We start from the raw sequence: 17401 nt of genomic DNA on the forward strand, positions 1-17401 counted from the left end.
GCCGCCTCGCAGGGCTGTGGCTACGTCGTAGCTGCTCATGCTGACGGAATCTACGGAGTAGCGGTGCTCAGGCTGACGGTCGGGCGCACCAGGGCCTCCAGTGCCGGCCTCGTCTGACGTCAGGGCGCTGCGAATAACCACAATTCGCCGTCTCACCTGATCGACCAGGTTGCTGAACAACGACGCCCGCCAAGGCCTCGCCAAGATGGAGGGGAAGGCCGGACGCTTTCCTCGTACGTACTTTGGACGTGCGTAGTAGTATAATAGTGTACGGGGGTTAGTTCGCTGCCCGTCTCGTTGCAAGTGCTTCGACATCACATCGTCCATCATGAGCGCTTCAGAAGACGACCACAGAGACGCAATGGCCACACATGCCGGCGAGCTGCCGCCGCCGTACGACCTGGACGACCAGCAGCCTGGCAATTTGCAGCTCCGCGGTGGCCCAAGTTCCACGCTCGTGCTCGACGGGTGCGATGTCTACGCCATGGACGCGCCCTCGCGGCCCCTCTACCGCCTCAGCAACCCGCCGTGCGAGGCCGGCACCAAGGTGTACGGCGTGCAAAAGGTGCGCTACCACATCGTCGGCGGCCACAACGACGACAACGAGCCGCGCCTGCGCTCGCGCCTCCACCACATCTACGACTTCCAGACAAAGTACTTTTACTCGCTGCGGGACCTGCGCTCGCCCGTCGTCGTCGAGGGCAAGACGAGCCGCAAGCGCACGTACCGGAGCGTCAAGGTGTCGGCCTCGGTGACGGGCTGGTCGGGCTGCGCCGCCGAGGACCACTTCAAGGCCGAGGTGCGCCTCGCGGCCCGCCTGCAGCGCGGCGAGGGCGGCGGCGCCCAGGTCCTGTGGCGCAACATGGACGGCCGCGTCGTCGCCGCCGAGACGCGGCCCACGCGCGGGCCCGACGGCGTCGTCGACAAGCCGCCGCGCCTCGAGGTGCGCGAGCCGCTCGACGACATGGACCTGGACCTGCTGGTGACGTGCTGGGCGGCGCGACTGTGGAAGGAGGCCGAGAAGGACCTGCGGGAGCCGCTCACTTGGGACAACTGTGAGTGTAGCCGCGTTCCGACCGCCCGACCGCCCGATGAAGTGCCCGGGCCCCCTGCATGCAAAAACAATCAGCTAAAACCAGCGTATCTAGTCAAGAGAATCGCCGGACAGAAGAGGATGTTCGGCAACACACCCGCCCTGGGGAGCGGGGCTCTCGGACTGCTGGGAACAGCTGCCATCTGAGAATCTGAAAGAGCTCTGATCAAGGCAGAGGCAGTTATGATAACGACACATCAAATGTAACGAGTGTGTTTTTATCGCGTTGTGGAGGAGAAGGGGTTCATGCGACCCGTTTAGACCATGGTGAGGCCACCAACGGACAGCGTTTTGCAGCATCGTTCAGGCCGCAGCCAAGGCAAGGCCACCCATAGGACCTTGGTAGAAATGAATCAGAGCACGAGGCAGATGTCCATGTTCCACAAGCTCAACCTAAGGTACGAAGTACATTCGGTGGGGGTGCCCGGTGCCCGAGATTCATATTCGGAAACGTCGCAACCCTGCCTTGCTTGCTCCTTCCCAACTTTTTGTGTAGAGAGGGGCGTGCCATATACGTATCGTCAGCGCACCAGGGAGTCGGCGGCGGGACTTACCCTTCCTCCACTACTCGCGGAGCTCGTGCCGTCGAATTGGAAACATTCAAGTTTCCAAATTGCCATGATGCCGCACGGTAGAAGAGGTCCGCTCGACGACTCTCCGTACGGTTCCATTATTTTGCCTCCCGGCACACGCCCAACCTCCAACAGCTCAGGATACACCCTACAAGGCCAACGAGACGTCTTCTGCGGGCTTGAGCCGTCCGAAACTACAAAATGAATTTCATAATCCTCCATATTTCATGGATGAGACACTCCGAAGCCAGGCAGAAGCTGACAGCCTCCTCGACAGCCTGGAAATTAATTCGGGCTACCATTCGTGGTTGAACAGCCCGCCCGAAGCGGACAATCCTTTCCGGCTGCAAGGCATCATCAACGACAGGCTGCGTCCATGTGCATCATCCGTAGCAGCTGGGGGCGCGAAACGGGATCGCCACAGCTTGAGACGTCTCGAAACGTCCAGCAAGGCGCTGTATCGTGTGCGGGGTGGCGCCTCTGCTGGACGCTGGGCAGGGGGGGCCAAAATCATTCTGGAAGTGGTCTGTTCGTTGCCCGACCCCCCACAGAATGGAAGATGCCAGGACGGCTTACCCAATATGCCAGTACAGATGATGGACGAGAATGTGGCTACTATCTGTGCTCCGGCTAACATGTGCCGACTTGTTGGAAACGTGGAATCGAAAGACAAAGGAAAGAATGCGATCTACTCATCCCATCGTCCCGCAGCGAGGCTCCGCGACCTGTCTACTCCACCAGCTCCGCAATCAAGGGTCAGCTGAAGCTGCCGGTTCGCTGTCCCCACCCTCGCCGCATCTGCGGACTGCAGAGGCACACACACCAACTGCACCAGAGGCCTTGGCCCGGGGAACAATCGCGGCGGCGGTTGTGGCTGGCGATGACGAGGGTGCTGGCGGCGCACGGCGACGCAAACAGCAAAAGGTGGCCACCAGAGCAGACCAGACCATGCATACACAAATTCCTGCTGACAGACACCGTCTAGTTCTAGTTCCCCCATCTTTGTCTGTATTTGCGGAGAGGGGTCTTCCTTTATTCCCGCCCCAAGGCCCGGCACGCTGCAGCCGAGTGATCGGATGCCACGAGCCGAGGAGACACTCGTCTGAAAATTGTTTACCTTGGGCGTCGCGCCCATGGTTTAAGAACCTCGTCTCATGACTTCCAACCGTCATGCAACGGTCACACGAAGCGCACCAGGATCAACTGCGCTCAAATATCCAGCCGTTGAGCCCACCACACCCGGCAGACGTCTCTTGGCACAGCTATCGACCTAGCTTGGTCCCCCAACAAGACGTGTCAAATCAAGCCAAGTCCTCGCCACCGTCCGGTATCGTCACACGAATCAACCGAGTCGGACGAGTTGAGGCGTTGTTGCTGTGCTCTGTCGTATTCAGGGCAGGCCAAGGTGAGTTGCACACGCCGCCAGCTTCAGCTGAGGATTAATGCCAAGGCGTCACCGCCGATGTCGTGGCGTCGACTTGCATTGGAGCGTCTCGTCGTGTGTTGATGCGGCTTGTGTGTCTCGTGGCTCGTCGACTACTCTGTCCCGTGCTTCTTTCCCTCGTGCCAGCACTCCCCCAACCCACATGGCGACCCGCTACACGCAGCCTTTGTTCTGCATTCTCGCCCACGCGACGCTCTCAACTCTGCTATGCCGTGGACGAGCTGACAACCGGTTTCCTTCGTTACCCAGTTGCTCAAAAGCTTTCCGACGAATCGAAGCGTGAACAACTCGATCCTAAAATTCGTTGGCACGTGGCCGACGCCGCCAATAGACACGGTTGTCTCCTGGCTGCGCGTTCATGAAAGTCATCGTCACCGGCGCCACCGGCAACGCTGGCCGACAGGTTGTCCAACATTGCATCCAAGACCCCCGAGTTACAAAGATTGTCGTCCTTACTCGAACCGCCGTTTCTGGCGATGTCGAGAGCCATCCCAAGGTCGAGGTGGTGATGCACCGAGACTTCTCGTCATACCCCGAGACTTTACTCAAAAGACTTGAGGGGGCTCAGGCGTGTATATGGTATGTGTTCTTCTCCGCTCCAGTTGCGCCGTCGCTTCCTCCTCTGATCACATTCTCAGGGCCATTGGCGGCCGAGTCGACCAGCTCAAGCACGACAAGGACCTCTGTCGACATGTCATACTGGACCTTCCCCTTGCAGCGTCCAGGGCCTTTTCCCAGCATCTGGCCGGGAAGACCCCCGAAGGCACAAGGTTTCGCTTCGTCTTGTGCAGTACGAAGCACGCGGAAAAGACCAAAAAGAGCCTCCCATTCGTCAATGACCCGCGCCGATATGTCACAGAGGCAGAAAAGGGTGTTTGCGAGGTGGCCGCCGTCAACAAGGCCCAATTTGAAGCCTACATACTACGGCCTGTGAGCTTCCAAGTCTCCAACATGCCCTCATCTCAACCCAATACGCCAACCCAAAAGTTAGTTGGGAGCCAGAGTACGGCTGCTGCCATTGAATCATCCCAGGTCGGCAAGGCCATGGTCGCTGTGGCGTTGGATGGATGGAAAGACTCCGTTCTTGAGAACCACGTCCTCGTGAAGATGTGAGCGGCCATAACAAGTTATGGTAGCATCTTCCAACGCATCCGGGCGATTTTCCCTCGACTGGCAACGTTGATACTCTTCAAAACAAGAAAGTTCACTTGTACCGTACCACACCAGCATTGACCAATTAAGAAGGCTTGTAGCGAGAACTCGATACATTCTTTTGCGCGCCCCCTTACTTCTGACGCCACCGCCCATTTAACCTACACAGTTCCAGAAGCCTGTGACATCTCATTCGGAGCCAAACTTGATCAACAGGAACCATTCGTCTGGAGGCGGTTACCCACTTCAAAGTATTTTAGATGCTGCTGGCTCGAAATCTGCTTGCCCCCTCCCTTCCATGATCGATTTGACATGGCGGCTGACTCCTCAGTCGCTCGAAGTGACAAAACGTTGTATTCCATTTGTTGAATTTGCCTCCTCCTACGTCGATGTCTGGGATCTCGCTAGCAGAGGAGGAAAAGATAGAGGCGACGGCCCGGGTGGAAACCTGTCTCGCCGAAGGTGGCTGTGGCTGCGGTTGCGTCGGGTGCGTAGCTTTGGATTATCGCGTCGCGGAGGGGGCGTCGCGTCCGTCTCGTTGCCGTTACCATTTTCCAAGACGATACGGCGGATTATGTCAACGGGGAAACGCAGCGCGGTCGTGGCGAAGACCAAGGCGCAGTAGACGCAGCTTCGTTTGGGCCGGCCGGCGGTCGTCGCTGAGGTGAGCTGGTATCTATCGCCCCCAGACGTAAACCACGGCAAGCAGCCTGCGTCGGGAGAGTCTCCCCCGCTCTTTTGGACGTCGCCACAGAGGGTTCGTTCCTCATCGTCGTCGTCGTTGGCGTCCTCAGTCATGTCGGAGACGGAGGCGTCGTAGCCGCTGTAAGCGGACGCGGGGCTCATGTTGGCCGTCCCAGGACGGCTGGCACCTTCATGGACGCAGACATTGGCCGGGCCCGAATAGAACCTGGAGACAATGTTCATCCACACGGCAGGCGAGCTAGGTATGGCGGGACTGGTCGCCGCGGTGATGGGCGTGGGGGGAGGTGCCGATGCCGGGTTCTCAAGCCCGAGCGCGTTCTCGACAGGCGCGGCCCTGACGATCCGGTACGTGCCCGTCGTCCCGTAATGTGGCATGTTTGCGTGTTTGGTCGCTGATCAGGGGAGTCTGGGGCGATGTTTATCGTGGTAAGACGCCTATGGTCTGGTGTTGCGAGAAAGCGCCGGCTGCGACAGTGGGCACAGCACAACGGTGTCAACCACAACAAGCAAGCAAGTGCACGAAGAGGGTGATGAAGAGGGTGATTTCATGGTTTAAGGAAACCGTATGCTCCTGTCCGAAAGAGAAGCGCGAGTGGCGCCGGAGCGGCGTCTGGGCCCTGACGAGACGAGAGTTTGCGGCCCGGGCAACGCCGCCATCATGTAGCGCCAGACACGCCAGCCAACCTTAACCTTATGCCTCGAAAGACCAGCAAGTCACGTTGTACTCGGACACGTCTACTCGAGGAAGGGCTTGGTCGAGCTCCGACGCGCATCCTCTGCCTGTACACAACATCACCCGCACGCATAGCACCGCGGCCGCGCCTATGTGAACGCGCTTCGCAGCTTTTCAGGACATCGCCCGCGTCTCCTACTCATCGCAAACATCTTCTGGACACCTTTTGAGACGGCTTACCTTTGGCGCTGTTGGGTACCTGCTCGGCCACTCCTCAAGATACCCGTGCGTTCTTCACATAGAGGCATCATCCTACACGAGACTCTGGGACAGTTCTGGGTCGACGCCGCTGCATCCCTCTCCGCCACTCCTCAGAATACCAACCACATCTATTAGCCGAAACAAACCGCGCAGAGAAGACTCTGGGATCACAGAAGTGCCTGCCGGGCAGTGCTACATTGGTACGCTGCCCTCGTGCAGGCACACCGCTCGCCCAAGGGGGGCGTCATCAGACGAGGAGCCGTATACGAAGAAGACAACTACTTGTTGAGCTGCGAATTACAACCCCTTCAGAACGACTTTTTACTTCGACAAGATTAAACGGCGGTCAACGAATTGACAACACACGTCTGGCGGGGCCCCCTGAACACAACAAGCGCAGCCGTATCCCCCACACCAACGGCATCGCTCTCCGCCATGGCCTGTCTGTTCCTGCGAGGAGACAACGCGACGGCCCTGACCATGGTCGGGTTCTGCATCTTGGCCATGTTTGGGCTGGTGCTCACCGCTGCCAAGTCCCACTCGGTAAAGCGTTTCCGGAAGCTCTCCATCATCGAGAAGGAGGATGTGGAGCGGTGCCACGAGCGCTGGATCGAAGCGGAGATGGGACGAGAAACGCAAGGCGGCGGCCGTGCGACACGAAGGCGATGGTCGTGCTCGACTTGCTGCGCGTGCGAGTCGTCGCCAGACTGGCAAGGCGAGGAGGAGCCGTATATGTTGGGCGCACTTGTTGTGTCGAGGCCTATGGAGGTACACTTGTGGATGGAAAAACTGAAGCTGGATCCCGAGATGTTGGATGCTTCACGGGCCGAGCTTGGAAATGGTAATGAATGCTCTGTTGCATTCTAGATCGACGCGGCGACGCGGGATTCCGTCAATATGCATTGGAGCTTGGTTCGGTTCCGCGGCCATCTCAAAGCAAGGGCTTTGGACACTCGCCTGTTCTTTTCTTGCGAACGATCCTCCAACATCGGTGCATATATGACGATACTCACTGGAAAGGTATGCTTTGCTTGGGCTTTGGAGTTTATACATGACAATCGTGGACTTGACGATTATATGGAGCATGGTCTGGTAGACACACATGGCGCATGGCTTGATTAATTGTACGAAAAGCGTGGTTTGGGTATATACGCTCAGCACGGCTTGGGCTCATAGGCGAAGGAATAGACCTGGGAATATCACACCACCCCCAATTCCCCATCCCACTCTCCGCGTTGTTACTCGAAACGCACATGTAGTCCATGAGACTTGTCCCTTTCCAACTTAGATAGCGGCCTTTGCCGTCTTGCCCTCCTGAGGCAGCTGCTCTGCTTGCACATTCTCGGCCAACCCCTGGAGGTCATCCTCCCCCATCTCGCCGTTCCAGCCGTTGTCGACGAGGTAGACGCGAAACTTTTCGTCCTGGACGGCCAGATCCTCGCCCGTGACGTTGGGCACGAAGAACCACGTCACTAGGACGCCGACGATGCCGCAGATGGCGGCGATGATGAAGGTCCAGCGCTTGCCGAGGTTTTCCTGGATGGGCTTGAAGGCCTGGGTGCCGAGGGCGGCGCCCGTCTTGCCGATGGCGGCGCTGAAGCCGTAGCAGGTGCCGCGGACGCTGGTGGCGTAGCTCTCGGAGGAGAGGAGGCCGAGCATGTTGCCGGGGCCAAAGTTGCCGCTGCTCTGCATGAGGCCGTAGAAGATGATGAAGAGCGGGGTGATGTTGGTGATGCGGTCGTACGAGAGGCCGATGATGAGCCCGAAGACGAGGTACCCGCAGAAGCCGAGCATCATGATGTTCTTGCGGCCGAGGCGGTCGCACAGGTACACGCCGAGGAAGATTCCCGGCAGAGCGAGGGCGCCGAGCAGCAGCTGCCACTCGGCCGTGGTGCGCAGGCCGTGGTCCCCCGTGGAGGGCACGACGCTGGAGATGATGGCGCCGGAGAAGACGCCGTTGGGGAAGACGACGAAGTCGTAGAGGAACCAGGCGCCGCAGGTGCCGACGAGGGAGCGCCAGTAGTAGCGCAGGACGAGGCGGTAGGGGACGTGCCGCTTGATGGCGCCGCGGCGGTAGAGCTTGGAGTTGAGCATGCGCAGGCGGAAGTAGAAGACGGTCAGGGGGAGGATGACGCCGAAGCCCATGCAGACGCGCCACACGAGCGAGAGGTTGGCCGCGTCGTCGCCGCCGGCGGCGGAGAGCACGATGAGGAAGACGATGACGGCGAGGGGCCCGCCGAAGGAGAGGGGCAGGTTGGTGACGAGGATGAAGATGGGGCCGCGGTGCTTGGGGGTGTGCTCGTTGGCGGCCTCGGAGGAGGAGGCGCTGGCCGCGGGGTACTCGCCGCCTGTGGTGCGTGGGGACATGGTCAGTCAGCTGTATCTTTACTGTGCCCTGTGTTGACTCTTTTTGTTCTGGGAGAGAGCATGGCTGCCGTATACATGTCATGCGCGTGTGTAGTATCGTGAGAAGGGTGTGTGTGGTGGTGTTTGAGATGGAATATTCGCAATATTCAGGCTTCAAAGGGGGGAAGGAGAGGAATCTGAAAAAGGGGGCACAAAGGAACACGCACCGGCCCCAAACCCAACAACGCCGCGCGACACAGTCAGCATCCAAAACATGCCGTCGACGGTGGCGCCGTGGGACGCCGTGGCCAGGATGCCGCCCACGACGATGAGCAGCGTGGTCATGACAATGGCCGTCTTGCGGCCCATGTAGTCGCACGTCAGGCCGACGACGACCTGCCCGAGGATCTCGCCGACGAGCAGGGCGTTGGACACGCGCGTGCTGACGGCGGACGTGTACTCGGCGGAGAAGGCCTTTTTGAAGAGCACGTTGGTCATGGTCATGAGGTTGTTTTGGTAGCCGTCGGAGATGAGGGCGAAGCCGGCGCAGATCTGTTACGCAACACCCATCATTCATGTGTTAGCCGTTCACTCCCCTCTCTTGGGGCTTATTATGCCAACAGTGAAAAAAAAAAGAGAGTGTGAGTAAGTGTGAGACGAGGGTGGCCTACGATGGTGAAAATGTCCGAGAGGGATTGCTTCTTGCTGGCGGGCGGGAGCTCGGCCACCTCGGCGACGGGGACGGCGGCGGCAGCGGCATTGTCCCCGTCCTCGGCCGGCGCGCCGTCACGGACGACGACGGCCGTCTTTTCCTGCTGGTTCTCGTCCATGGCGTGGCGTGGTGTTGCGGCGTCGGGCGTAGTTCAGTGATGATGAATGGCCGTTTTTTTGTGTATTTTTTTCTCAAGGGAATGTCCACGCCGAAAGAAGAAGAATCTTGATATCTGAATGGATGGATGGGCCGACCGGCCGCGTGCTCGCTATTTCAATGTCGCACAACGTCGCGGGGCCTCGCTGCTGCTGCTGCTGCTGCTGCTGCTGCTGCGCCCTGGGTCCAGTCCCCTCCCTCGGCGCCCACTTTGATGGATGGTGTAAGTGACGAAGCCTGTGATGTGGGTAGACAGACGCTCACGTTTTTTCTCACACACGAGTAGCGAGAAGGCACAGTTGGGGCGGTCTCGGCAGCGGCGTAGCAATGGAATATGCTGCTGCTTCTACCACGAATTTTTTTTTCTTTCCGCTCCCTTCCTTTCGTACTGCTCGTGACGGAGGGTGAAGAAGAGAGGAGCCAATGCGCGTCGCGGGGTCGCCCATGTGGTGATGGAGATTCAGGGCTGGTGGAGCGACACGAGTGTTGAACTCGGCTCTCGCGTGCCGGCCTGGCTGGCGTCAGTTTTTTTATCTTTAGTCGTGCTGTCTCTCTCTCTTGTCTTTCCCTGCCGTTGTCTCTCGCCTAACCCGGCTGGTTATATCCGCCTGCTTACTGCCTGCCCCCCCGCCCTTGCTCCCCCCCACCTCCCAAGGGATCCCTCCGAAGATCTTTGCTGTGTGACGCACGTGTTCCAGCGGGAGGCGCGCAGCATTTCCCCATTGGGAAACCAATCTGTGCAGGGGACACGGGATCCAGGTGCCGTGGCCCCTCCCTCCCCCCTCCCTCCCTCCCTCCTCCCCACGCCAGGCCGGGCCCTCGCTTGGCGTTTGTGGCGGGCGAAGGCGGCGACGGCGCGGGGTGGGTGCATGTGATTTGTGAAGATGGTCAAGGCGTTTCACAAGAAGAGGCGAACGGACTAAAAGTCAGTTACTTACTGACAAGAAATAATGCTACTGTATGTACTTGCTTGGGCATAAATCTATGGTGGGCGGGGGCCGTTCTCGCCCGGGCCATCGTCACTTTCTTACAAGTTCGGTGTCTTTTGGCAGTGCCCAACATTGAAGGCTGTTTGTACAGTAATATCCACGGGCGGGTCTCGTGTCTGCCTGCGGAGTACAAGGTTCATCGCGCTGCATCGGTGCTGACACTCTTCAGAGTCTCGACTTTCGACTTTCGCAGCCGTCGTCGACCCCCGAGGTTGGTCGTGTGTCCGATGCTCATCATTTTTGCCACCATGTAAGTAGCCAGCCAAATTCATATCCAATCCGCCGGCCACTGCCAAATTTTGACTACCAACTTACTTTCTTTCGTAACATCAATGATATGACAGCCAAACAACCAACGCCGTTTCGTCCCCCACGTTGGGCCATGCCCAGCCGCGTGCGTAAGGGCCAGGGTAAGTAATGAGGAGGAGCATTAGACTTCGTAGTGTTAGCTGTGCCTCGGGGTCCCCGACCGCGTTTCCTGACCCCAACAGCCAACGCCCTTTTTCCCACCTCGCGCATCGACATGCGAACGTCGAGCCCCGCGCGGCTCTGGTGGGGTTGGGCGCGTTCAACAAAGGGACCTTGGGCGCTGGTTCCCATGTGGTTTGTCGGAGCTCTTGGATGCCATTGACGGCTTGGGGGCCCGTGCCTTGTTGTTGTTGGTATTGGTGTGGGGTTTGCGCGCAAGCGAGGCTGCAGCTCGGTGTCCGTCCGCCGAGGCTTTTGCAATTGATGTCATTTTTGTTGTTACCGCCTGTGTATGTACATACGAGATGTGTATGAAGAACCATGTACAGTTGAGCTGATGGATCGCAGTCTGGGGCAACCTCCCATGCTCAGCGCGGGGGGGTTGATCCCCGCAATCCCAACGTTGAATCGGTGTTTGCAAATTGACGGATGGATCTTGGCTCTCAGTCACGTCGTGGCTCTCCGCGTAATACCAAACAACTTTGCTAGAGTGATAATAGTAGTATCTGGTGCTTCTTCAATGGGTAAAGAGCAAGTAGCCAGAGCCAAGAGCCTCAAAATCCACATGCAGCAAGACGCCGAGTCACCGGTCCATTCATGTACTCGACGCGACATGCCATGGTCGTTTTCTCAAGCTTGGCTAGTCGTAGCTTCTTCCTACGCACTCGAAAGCGAAGAGATATTCCATTGACTTGAACCGGCGCGCCCACGTCCACGAGAATCTGAAGAGGGTCTGCCTTTTACGCCAGTCAACCACCACCACCAACCGGGCCGGTGCGTCTGTTGTGCGCCGCGGCGACGCCACTCGTGTGTCGGGTAATAGGGCCGCCGACAAACATGATGTCGACAATGAACGCAGTCCCCCCGTCAATCCCATGAGGCTGCGGATCATGGCAGCTACCATGTATTCCTTGCCTACCCTACGTAGCGAATAATCATGCAAGAGCCGTGTCAATGATCTCGGGGGGATCAAGGGTCAATCTGACCTCTCCTCTTATCATGGATTCAAGTTGCGAGCCGTGTCCGGATGACCCAGCCCTGGCAGTCTCGCCATAGAGCACGACTTGGCCCAGGAACGTCAACACGAAAAGGAGCCGAGGCGTACGCCACGGCGTCGCTCTCGACCAACGAACGTTCCGTCCCTGGTTGCCCTCTTAACTACGGACCCAGTCCCGCGCCGCAGCGGAGAGGAGAGCTGTGCGCCAAAAGTCTAATAATGGCTGCCGGTTGGCATCTACTATCGCGAAACCCCCAGCGCGAATCTCCAACCGTGATGGCTGGCTGGCTGGCTGGCTGGCAAGGCAACTCCCGCAACATGAACCCAATTCCAGAACCGCACCCGTCGTCCCTTGGGGATAGTAGAAAATGCTGCGGAGGTTGGGTAACAAAAAGGGACGTGGCGTTTCTCCAGTCCCACAGCGCGCAAGAACAGATAGATCCATTGCTTCATCGTCACTGTCACATGGACTACCCGGGTCCCGCATTATGTTGCCAGAGTGGAGAGCTCCGTGGTCGGTGTCGCCCAGGATTGATGCTTTTACCCCTTGCTTGGTGTCACCGATACGACCCTGACCCATTCATCCATCCATCACCCGCGGTGCAACCCGTCCTGGAAACCAAAAAAGCCGGATGTGATTTTCCACCAGTGCGATCCCACAGCGCGTGAGCCGTGTTCGTGCGGCTGATGTCCGCCTCAACCGATTGTCCTCGAAAACCCCACGCGCCATGTATTAAGTTACGCATTCGTACATGTATCAATGCAATATATATAGGGCTGATGGAAGCTGAGACAGCGGCTTCACCAGTCGGGAGCGCCGGCCACGCGACGGGCCGTATATAGTACTTTGCATTCGCATGCGTGTAAGCCCCCAGACGGGAGGCTGGCTGGCTGGCTGGCTGGTCATCCTCGTTGCTGCCCTCGGCATTGGCCGAGGAGCAAGCGCCATCTCGCACGCAACACCGGAGGGGGGCGCGGCCGACTCGGGATGGCTTATGCATGGCGGGTCGCAGAGCCTACTGCCGGCAACCAGCATCCACCAACGAGCCGGATCTACGTGCTTCTTCGTAGTAGTAGTAGTAGTAGTCACTTGGTAGATGGCTGGCGCGAGATGCTAACGCGCCTCATCGGCCGCTGGCGCTGCTGCGTGCTTCGTGCTAGTGCTGCGACGTGCACGCCCAGCCGGAACGAATAGCCAGCCCATCAGGGGACAGACAGGCAGCGCGAGTAAGACCATGTATAGTACGTCCTTTGTGCGTGCGTGGAGTGAGGTGGGCATCTTTGGGAGAATATATAAGGAAAGCAGCAGCTTTGCCCATCCTCTTGACCAGAAACGCTTGCCCCCTCCCTGACCAGAGTATAAAGGCTTCTTATCTCTCTTTCCGCTTTCTGCAGTCGCATTTTGTAAAAGTTCATACGTGAATAGAAAACAAACAACAAGAAGGGGACCATGTCGTTGCGCAGTTCTCTCGCCGTCACGGCCGGCGTGCTCGGCGCCGTGACCTCGGCCCGCGACGTGCCCAGCAACGTCAAGAGCTTCTACGACGGCGTCCGCGCGCAGGGGCAGTGCCGCAATGTGCTCGCGGGTGGATTCCACAGCGTTCAGGGCGACTCTGGCAGTACGTTTGCCGTCCTCCTTTCTTCCTCCTCCACCAGCTTCCTCCTCTTCCCCTCCCTCACCTATCCTCACCCTCATCATCACCATAACCAGTTCTCGTCACAGAAAAGGGGCGGCGGCCGAAGAGAGGGGCTAAAAGGACAGACACAGAGGGGGAAGAAGACCTTTGTGTGTGAAAATCTCAACAGCTAGCTAACACCAAGCGTCATCCCCAGACTTTGACTACTGCGGCGACCACGCGCAAGACCACAACGTCATCTACCTGCAGGGCCGCGGCGGGCAGCTCGCCAACATGGACATTGACTGCGACGGCATCCAGCGCGGCCCCGCCGACGACGGCCGCTGCGGCTCCTCGGGCGACACGCAGTCGCAGACGTCCTTCCGGGACACCGTCGCCTCCTACGGCACCGGCCAGCGCGACCTCGACGCAAACGCCCACCCCTACGTCGTCTTCGGCAACGACGGCTCCAAGCCCGGGTGGCGCACGTTTGACCCCCGGCGGTACGGCGTCGAGCCCCTGAGCGTCATGGCCGTGGTGTGCAACAACAAGCTCGTGCGTCCTGCCTGTCTCTGAGAACCCCTCAACCCCTTTACCCCCCCTCGCTCTGTATCCCTCGCTCTGTATCCGTCTCTCTGCCCTCAGCAAACAGACCCTTGTCGGGAGAGCCTAGGCACTAACCTGCGGCTGACGTATTTCCTGTTCTGCAGATCTACGGCGTCTGGGGCGACACCAACGGCGACGACGGCGACCAGCCCATGGTCGGCGAGGCCTCCATCTCCCTCGCCACCGCCTGCTTCGGCCGCGGCGTCAACGGCAACGCCGGCCACGACGACAACGACGTCCTCTACATCGCCTTCCCCGGCAAGGACGCCGTGCCGGGGGCCCGCGGCGCCAAGTGGAACGCCCAGAGCTACGACGAGTTTGAGCGCAGCATCGAGGGGCTCGGCGACAGGCTCATCCAGCGCATCGGCGGGGACGGAGGCAACCCACCGACGAATCCCCCTGGTGGGGATGACTGCTCCTGGAAGGGCCACTGCAAAGGTGCGTTGCGTTGCGTGCGTGGTGAAGCAGAAGAAGATCGCTCTCGGACCAGGGGTCGTTGATTCATGTCTTGCTTGTCGTGCTGAATACTAACGGCCCGCAACACGACCATCAGGCGCCTCCTGCGGTTCTGACAACGACTGCTCCGACAATCTCGTCTGCTCCGGCGGCAAGTGCAGCGCGTCGCGCAGCACTTGCACGTGGGAGGGTCACTGCGAAGGTAAGTCGTCTTTCCCGCCTGCCCGCCCCCTTTTGTCCCTCCTCCTCCTCCCCTTCTCGACATCTCCTACCGTAGCAGTACTGACGACGATGACACAGGCGCGTCGTGCGGCAACGAAAATGACTGTGCCGATAGCCTCGTCTGCCGCAGTGGCAAGTGCGCCCAGTGAGGTAAGATATGCCAGGAGGTCGCATGAAGGAAGCTCTCGTCACGGCAAGAGGATAGATAGATCGGCGGGAGACTCGGAATCCGTCCAACATGTACATAGCACCCAGGGATACAAAGACTCACAATAGAGCAAACGCTGCCGTGTGCCCACACCCATCTATTTCGTGCCCACTGGACTTCGTTAGACTATTGCTGTGGCTGTGACGAGTCGCCTCCTCCGACCATGCGGATTCTGCCCTCGACGCACGGCGCAATGACCCTCGTCCAGTCGACGGTGCAATCGCCTTGGGCAGAGTCGCACACGCACGACTTGACGCCCGCCCGCGCCGCCCACCGTGCCCAAAACTTGCGCATCAGTAGGATTTGCACGTCCATCTTGTCGTCGGTCGAGTCGCTCTCCTCCCCATTGCTGTTGCCGCTGCCGCTGCCGCTGCCGCTGCTCGGGGTGTCCCGGTGCGGGTCAAAGTGGTCGTCCTCATCGTCGTCTAGGGGCTCCTTGCGCAGCCCCAGCCGTCGCAGGAGGAACTCGCGCCAGGGCTCACTGCTTGACTCGACCTCTTTGTGGGCTTGCGCCGGCAGAGCGGCGGCGGCGGCTGATCTGTCGGTTCGAGGGCTCGACGGCGACTTGGGCACGTCCGCCTCCTCAGCGACGCCGACCCAGTGCGTCGGCAGCTTCTTCCACCGGCCCACCGTCTGCAGACCCATAAAGTACTGCCGCAACATGGTCGAGATGAGGATGCCGTTCTCCTCGTCCACTAGCTCCTCGGCTTCGCCCCCCTCCGAGGCGACCAGCAAGCTCATGTAGCCATCTGCGACGATTAGCAACGTATCACCACGGAGAAAACGCCCGGGTAGGAGAGGGGGTGCATACCCTTTCCACGCCCCATGTAACCTCTAGTAGCCAGCGTGTACTTTCGCTGCGGCTCACATGGCTCTCCCCCAATCTTCATCCAGTTGAGCCTCTTGCCTCTCTCCTTGCGCGGGTCAAACTCGAATTCGATGCGCGATACCTGCGGGAAGCGGCCCTCCAGCGCCGGATACGTCGACACGGAGTTCTCGAGCGCATCCCATATCGCCTGGCCCTTGACGCGCAACAATACCACTGGGTCCTCGAACGGGAAGCACGTCACAATGTCCTTGATGCGCACCGCACCTGGTGGGTAGATCTGGTCGCCGCGGATGGTGCCCGACGCCATGAGGGCGCAGTCAGCGTTGTGGTACCGTCGCATCACGTCGCACACAAAGTTGCCGATATTGGACTCGCGCGTGCGCACGGTGCTGAAGCGCGCATCGAGGGGCGTGGCCGTCCACCCCGCCGGCCGCGAGAGCGAGCTCTGCAGCTTGGACGTCAAATCGCGCACGAGCTGGGCGGCGTGCTCATCCTCGGCCACGTCGGAGGTGACGTCGCGCCGCCAAATGTCAAAGTCCCAGCCGCCGCCGTCGCCCTTGCGGCGCACCTCGATGTAGCTCAGCTGCTTAAAGTCGGTGCCGGAGCGCAGCACGTGGGTGCCCTTGATGAAGCTGTGGCTGTAGTAGTGGTCGTGGCCGCCGAGGATGATGTCCATGATGCCGTCGGTCTGCTCGGCGAGCTTGTTGTCGTTGGGCTCGCGCATGTGGCTGAGGCATATCACGATGTCGGCGCCCTGCGCGCGCAGCTGGGGCACGAGCTCGCGGGCCGTGGCGCTGGCCGACTTGTAAATGAGATTGGGCGGCAGGCTGTTGATGGTGGCGAGCCACTCGCGCTCGCCGAGGCCAATGAGGCCGACCTTGATGCCGTTGGACGTGGTGAGCATGTGCGTGCGCTTGGCGTTGCCCATGGGCACGTTGTCGCCTAGGGCGGGGTCCAGGACGTTGGCGAGCAGCCAGGGGAAGTCGCACTTGCTGGCGAGGTGCTCGAATTGCTTGATGCCGAAGTCGTAGTCGTGGTTCTGTATGGTATGGGTCAGCGGGATGCCTCGTCGCCTTTGTCGTGAGGCGAAGGGGTGGGTGTATGTATGCTCGCTCACCCCGACGCAGGCACAGTCGGTGCCAATGGAATTCAATACGGGAACCATGTGGCGGCCTTGAACTCTCATCAGCATCAGCGTATCCAGCAGCGAGGACGGTTCAGCCAAGGCGGGGTGAGAGGGGAAGCGCACCCTTGGTGACGCTGCTCTCGAGGCTCGGGTTGAAGGCGTCGCCGGAAAACAAGGTCAACAGCCTCGGCTGCCCCTCGAATTGCTTCCCATCGCGGTACTCCTTGACGAGCGTCAGGAAGCGCGCCGCCCCGCCAACAGGCTCGGCGCTGGCCCGGTCGACGTGATAGACATCGTTGTAGTGGAAGAGGCGCAAGTCGGGGGCGCCACTGCTGTTCCCGTCACGTACTCGGCCCGACGAGAAGATGGACTGCGGCGCCGAGCTGGGTACGTGTCTCTCGCCCATGTCGATTTGCTGCGATGGGCGTCGCAAGCAGACAAAAGGTGAGGTTGATTCAGGTGGGACGGGACGCGCGCGAGCTGACCAGGCAGCTTGTCAGCTCGGTTGGGTCGGGCCCAAGTGGCTCGCGCGCGCGCATAAGGTAACAATGGAGAGATGATCATTGGAGGTGGTGGTGGAGTGGCGGAGCTTGAACCGCCTGTGTCAACTGGAGCTGCGCTGGACGGACGACAATGGAAAATGCCCACGTGACGCCTCAACCATGACCTCTGGCTCCCTCGGATTCGTTTTTTCTCACTCAATCGACAAATAAACAACACACCATGGCATTTGGTCTTGTATAAGCTGGACATGTCCGTGGTCTTGCTCC

The 17401-nt window shown here is 59.6% G+C and overlaps 8 protein-coding genes across 9 annotated transcripts; 5 read left to right on the forward strand and 3 right to left on the reverse strand.

Annotated features, from left to right (window-relative positions):
* Positions 1–328: 328 nt before the first annotated feature.
* Positions 329–1240, forward strand: JDV02_006595 (uncharacterized protein; the record flags this gene model as incomplete). Its single annotated transcript, XM_047988006.1, has 2 exons — positions 329–1055; positions 1149–1240. The coding sequence occupies 2 exons, from the start codon at positions 329–331 to the stop codon at positions 1238–1240; spliced, it is 819 nt and encodes a 272-aa protein (XP_047843997.1).
* A 652-nt stretch (positions 1241–1892) lies between these two features.
* Positions 1893–2429, forward strand: JDV02_006596 (uncharacterized protein; the record flags this gene model as incomplete). Its single annotated transcript, XM_047988007.1, has 1 exon — positions 1893–2429. One exon carries the CDS (start codon positions 1893–1895, stop codon positions 2427–2429), a length of 537 nt encoding a protein of 178 aa, XP_047843998.1.
* Positions 2430–3467: 1038 nt separating this feature from the next.
* On the forward strand, positions 3468–4222 carry JDV02_006597 (uncharacterized protein; the record flags this gene model as incomplete). Its single annotated transcript, XM_047988008.1, has 2 exons — positions 3468–3688; positions 3748–4222. 2 exons carry the CDS (start codon positions 3468–3470, stop codon positions 4220–4222), a joined length of 696 nt encoding a protein of 231 aa, XP_047843999.1.
* A 420-nt stretch (positions 4223–4642) lies between these two features.
* On the reverse strand, positions 4643–5341 carry JDV02_006598 (uncharacterized protein; the record flags this gene model as incomplete). The annotated part of the gene is made up of 1 exon (XM_047988009.1): positions 4643–5341. One exon carries the CDS (start codon positions 5339–5341, stop codon positions 4643–4645), a length of 699 nt encoding a protein of 232 aa, XP_047844000.1.
* An 824-nt stretch (positions 5342–6165) lies between these two features.
* Positions 6166–6980, forward strand: JDV02_006599 (uncharacterized protein). Its single transcript, XM_047988010.1, has one exon. The coding sequence runs from the start codon at positions 6336–6338 to the stop codon at positions 6765–6767; it is 432 nt and encodes a 143-aa protein (XP_047844001.1). The 5' UTR covers positions 6166–6335; the 3' UTR covers positions 6768–6980.
* A 204-nt stretch (positions 6981–7184) lies between these two features.
* Positions 7185–9076, reverse strand: GIT1 (Plasma membrane permease, mediates uptake of glycerophosphoinositol and glycerophosphocholine; the record flags this gene model as incomplete). Its single annotated transcript, XM_047988011.1, has 3 exons — positions 7185–8248; positions 8474–8798; positions 8918–9076. The coding sequence occupies 3 exons, from the start codon at positions 9074–9076 to the stop codon at positions 7185–7187; spliced, it is 1548 nt and encodes a 515-aa protein (XP_047844002.1).
* A 3942-nt stretch (positions 9077–13018) lies between these two features.
* JDV02_006601 (uncharacterized protein) lies at positions 13019–14617 on the forward strand (the record flags this gene model as incomplete). Its single annotated transcript, XM_047988012.1, has 5 exons — positions 13019–13187; positions 13402–13739; positions 13895–14228; positions 14344–14448; positions 14547–14617. 5 exons carry the CDS (start codon positions 13019–13021, stop codon positions 14615–14617), a joined length of 1017 nt encoding a protein of 338 aa, XP_047844003.1.
* On the reverse strand, positions 13396–17213 carry JDV02_006602 (uncharacterized protein). 2 transcript variants are annotated; one of them, XM_047988014.1, is made up of 4 exons: positions 16755–17213; positions 16623–16678; positions 15488–16544; positions 13396–15425 (listed from the first exon to the last, which is right to left on the reverse strand). In XM_047988014.1, exons 1-4 carry the CDS (start codon positions 17035–17037, stop codon positions 14803–14805), a joined length of 2019 nt encoding a protein of 672 aa, XP_047844005.1. In that variant the 5' UTR covers positions 17038–17213; the 3' UTR covers positions 13396–14802. The 2 variants fall into 2 exon arrangements, with proteins under 2 accessions (XP_047844005.1, XP_047844004.1); XM_047988013.1 differs by having other exon boundaries at positions 14476–15425; positions 16623–17213.
* Positions 17214–17401: the final 188 nt, after the last annotated feature.

The sequence above is a fragment of the Purpureocillium takamizusanense genome, chromosome 6, assembly GCF_022605165.1.
Source record: "Purpureocillium takamizusanense chromosome 6, complete sequence".
Classification (NCBI taxonomy): Eukaryota; Fungi; Ascomycota; class Sordariomycetes; order Hypocreales; family Ophiocordycipitaceae; genus Purpureocillium; species Purpureocillium takamizusanense.

Bases quoted from the DNA above. Each gene is read 5' to 3' on its own strand.
- JDV02_006599 (XM_047988010.1), top strand. From the start codon at position 6,336: ATGGCCTGTCTGTTCCTGCGAGGAGACAACGCGACGGCCCTGACCATG.
- JDV02_006602 (XM_047988014.1), bottom strand. From the start codon at position 17,037: ATGGGCGAGAGACACGTACCCAGCTCGGCGCCGCAGTCCATCTTCTCG. The intron at 16,679-16,754 runs GTGCGCTTCCCC...TGAGAGTTCAAG, and splicing joins CGAGAGCAGCGTCACCAAGG to GCCGCCACATGGTTCCCGTA. The intron at 16,545-16,622 runs GTGAGCGAGCAT...CATACCATACAG, and splicing joins CCGACTGTGCCTGCGTCGGG to AACCACGACTACGACTTCGG.